The 4,193-nt window shown below is 40.5% G+C and overlaps 1 protein-coding gene across 1 annotated transcript in view; it reads left to right on the top strand.

Moving 5' to 3' along the window:
• Positions 1-3,949: 3,949 nt before the first annotated feature.
• tbx21 (T-box transcription factor 21) overlaps positions 3,950-4,193 on the top strand; it is a gene marked incomplete at both ends in the record, with an annotated part of 25,460 nt that continues 25,216 nt past the window's right edge. Inside the window, one exon of the mRNA XM_080049619.1 lies at positions 3,950-4,193. This exon is cut by the window's right edge and continues 376 nt beyond it. Within this exon, the coding sequence (XP_079905745.1) occupies positions 3,950-4,193 (244 nt within the window).

The raw sequence follows: 4,193 nt of genomic DNA, 5'->3' as shown, positions 1-4,193 counted from the left end.
TAATAAACAGCCTAGGATCTGTAGATGGACATGTTGCGAGCTACAGTGGGCCAACTTTGTTTACATACCAGTTTACAAAGTCTACGGTGAACATGAGGAAATATTCACTGATTTTGACAACAAGCGTTCTCCAGAATCACTGACTCCACCTTTAAAGGGCAGAGAAAGAAAGCTGTTCTTTGACAAGCCACTTTCTGTTTCATGTAGAATGAACTAAATGACGTGGGATCGCTGATGAAGCGAATGACGGCAGAAAGAAATCTCAGAAGACGTTTGTGAAAGTGGAGTTTTGCATATTTGACAGGAACTGAAACTTTAGCTGATTTTTACCTGAGGAGCCACAAGTGACAAACACCATGCAGGTCAAAAAAAATCTGAATTCAAGTTCAAGATTAGGGCGACTGTGGCTCAGTTGGTAGAGCGGGTCGGCTAATGATCAAAGGGTTGGAGGTTCGATCCCCGCCCTGCCACCTGTGTCATGGTTGTTGTGTCCTTGGGCAAGACACTTCACCCACCTTGCCTCGTGTGAATGTCGATAGTTGGCCTGCTATCGGTGTATGAATGTGTGTGTGAATGGTAACGTGGGAAAGGAAAACAGGTCTCCCTTGCAAAAGAGTCTTCGGTCTCAATGGGATTTACCTGTAGAAATAAAAGTTCAAAAGTCTTATTTCATCACTAAAAGACAATGAACCTAAAATGGTAAATAGTAAATGGACTTGACCTGTATAGCGCCTTTTTTAGCCTATTTTCTCAGCCCCAAAGCGCTTTACATTTTCTACCACATGTGCTGGGAGACAGATACTGTAATTTCAAGCATTAAAGGAAAATTCAGCATTTTTTCTTGTTCTTCTCATGTCTGTTGTGAGAATGGCAGCTTTGTGCTCAGTCACTACACTGGACCTCTACTGTTATTCTATTAGATTATATATGATGACCTGAATATCTGCATAACAGTGTTACAGTTCTTTTTGTAAGTTGATTATCGTATACAGTGTTAATTATTATTAAATAAAAAAATTGTCAAGATTAACTATAGAAACGTGAGATGTAGTTCCTTGAAAAATATACAATTTAAATCTATTTAATCGTGGCTTTCATTCTACTTAACAGCTGACTTTGGCCGTCACACGCACACGCACACACACACACACACACACACACACACACACACACACACAGGGGCGTAGCACCAAATTCTGGGCCCCTATACAAAAAGTCCTGATGGACCCCCTGAAAAGCGGTCTTACAATACACATGTCTCTCTGAACCAGACAACTCCACAATATTTCATCTGATGAATGACCAAATCATTACTTTTACCGGTGTTTCCCCCATAATATGTCTTAGTCAAGGTGGTCACTGGGCAGGGTCACAGGAGGCGCGGCGAACATTTTGGGGGTATTTTGCTCAAAGATGCCAATGCGCACTATAGAAATAAACAACTGTTTATTTGAATACAGATGTGCAATTCTGTTTGCTATGTGCAGGTATAATTTTACAGACAGTACAAAACACAATTAAAGAAAACTTCTACTGTTTTTGTGCAATACTATGCAGACACACTAAATACAAATAATAGACCATACACTTGTGTAGGCACATCAAGTGCAAATTAAACTTTTTAAAGTTCCTTTATGGATGGAGGGCTGTGATTATTGTGGACAATAGGCCTACTGTGATGCGATAGCCTATAATTAATTAATGGTTATTATTAGCCTACTTGCTTGATTTCTTTTTAAATACAGGTTGTTTTGGAACATGTCTTTCCCAATTTAAAACATAAAAATAAAGCAGCATTGAAAATTCAGAAAATCAATCTTGTTGGCCTACACTAGCATGCTGTTCTACAAATAACTCAATAGTTGAAATAATAAATACAATGTGTTTTCCCCTTAAAATGTCGAAATGCATTTCAAAGGCAGTAACAGTGTGGCACTTCTTTAAACTTACTGAAACTTGCAGGGGCCATCACTCTCATGTATTCATCAGACTTTTCTTTGCGCTGTCTGAGCTGATAGATAGGTTGTGTTGCCACAGTGATGTGGAGTCTTAAACTGTCCTAGCTTTGCCAGCACTTATTTCTGTACAGCTAAATATCCCCATAGAAACATCGCTGCGTTTATTTTCGCCACCAGTTCAATTCAATGTTGGCTTGCTCCTGCTTACTCTCCCGCATACATGGCTTAGTCATGCGCAGGCCCCTGATCTCCTTGCAAGGGTCAGGGGCCTATCACGAGCCAGTCAATTATTTCTTTTTTTGGAATGGCATTGTTCAGGGCCTTCAAAGATCGGGGCCACACATTTAGCTTGTTAAAAAAAATAAAAATAAAAAAACATTTTTTTTTTTTATGGGCCCCCCTCTGCCTTGGGCCCCCCCACGACTGTATCACTTTTCTACCCAGTCCGTCGGCCCTGCACACACACACACACACACACACACACACACACACACACACACACACACACACACACACACATTAAGGACACCATGCAATAATCACTTTCATCGTCTGAAAATGCCATTAAAGACATTTTAACCTCTCTGTCGTAGGCACATGATACAACATCCCAGGAGATTGTTTTAAGGTGTTAAATGATTCAAATGGAAAATGAAATTGAAATCGGTCTGATGACGCAACCTGACAACAACGTCAGGTAAAAAAAAAACCTCACTGATTTCATGGAAATACTCTCAAAAACTAGAAGGTGACGATGTTTCACTCACTTTCTGACAACTCTGTCTCTCAACAACATGCATCGATAGTTTTTGAAACCAATAAGCCAAAACTCCATTCAGAAAAGTCTCAATTATTGTTGTTTATAGGATGTAGCGAAGATGAGTCATTTAGCGAGAATAAACAATCCGAATTAAATCAATCTACTTTGAAAAAATACGTTTAGATCTATTTTTGTCTGATCGGAAATGAAACACGAGAGGCACTATTCTATTTTATTGCTGTGAATTTACTAAAACACCGTCTGCTAATCTTCACTGCTTTTATCAGAATGACAAGGCCATAGATACACGATTGGCTTCATTTATGATAATTAGCATAAGTTAATTGATTTATCTTTATGTTATATAAGAAATAGTTGGTCATTGGCTATAATTCAATTACATAATAACATTCATTTTTCATGTGCGCAGATTTACACTCATCGAAAAGGCACAACAACGTGACTTTGTGACGCGCTTTTGTACATTTTATTTCATTGTCATGTTTAAACCGTCTTATAAAGTATAAATAATAAATTGTTTTAGTTAAGTTTACTAAATAGACAGTCCCTTGTGTGTGTGTGTGTGTGTGTGTGTGTGTGTGTGTGTGTGTGTGTGTGTGTGTGTGTGTGTGTGTGTGTGTGTGTGTGTGTGTGTGTGTGAGTGTGTGTGTGTGTCTGTGTGTGTGTGTGTGTGTGTGTGTGTGTGTGTGTGTGTGTGTGTGTGTGTGTGTGTGTGTGTGTGTGTGTGTGTGTGTGTGTGTGTGTGTGTGTTTTCTGTTCAGGGGATGTCTCTCTCTCTCTCTCCCTCTCTCTCTCCCTCTCTCTCTCTCTCATATCTGGAGCCTATCACGCGCTCCCTCGCGCATCAGACCCTCCTCCAAAATATAACCACTTACCAAATGTATATATCACAGGTTAGACAAACTGGGCATGTGCTCGGGTCACTGGTAGCGACTCCACACGTCAAAATACAGACAAGACAGTCACCGTAGTCCGGTAATAAATTTTAAAAAAAGTTTGTAGATTGGATTAGCCTTTTGAGAGCGCTTGAGAGATGGTGTTCAATTGTACATTTTAGATTCACAAGCGAGTGTTTAAAGTGGCATGTCATTGCACTGAGTGGCATAGTAGAGGATAGTGTGATTTTTATTTTTTATTTATTTTTAAATTCTACCCAACGAGAGGACAGCCTTATGACATTTTTACGCACAGAGCGGGCGCGTGGCTGCAAATGGGCGGCATAGGCGGCACGGGCAACCTCTACCTCAGCATGTTGAATGGGACTGAAACGCAAACTTTCGGAAAGATTTCGGACATCAGCAGTAGCACTAACAGCCTCAATCTACACCACCACCGAAGCAACAGCAAGGATCTAGCCGATTTCAAAATGGGGATTCACCATCAGGACGCGAGATTTTACTACCCAGACTCGGTGCAAGGCGGCGGGCAAGACGCACTGACTCTCCCGTACCACT

Source organism: Ammodytes marinus (assembly GCF_949987685.1).
Source record: "Ammodytes marinus genome assembly, chromosome: 20".
In the NCBI taxonomy this organism is placed as follows: Eukaryota; Metazoa; Chordata; class Actinopteri; order Uranoscopiformes; family Ammodytidae; genus Ammodytes; species Ammodytes marinus.
This window is presented reverse-complemented; position numbering and strand designations above follow the sequence as displayed.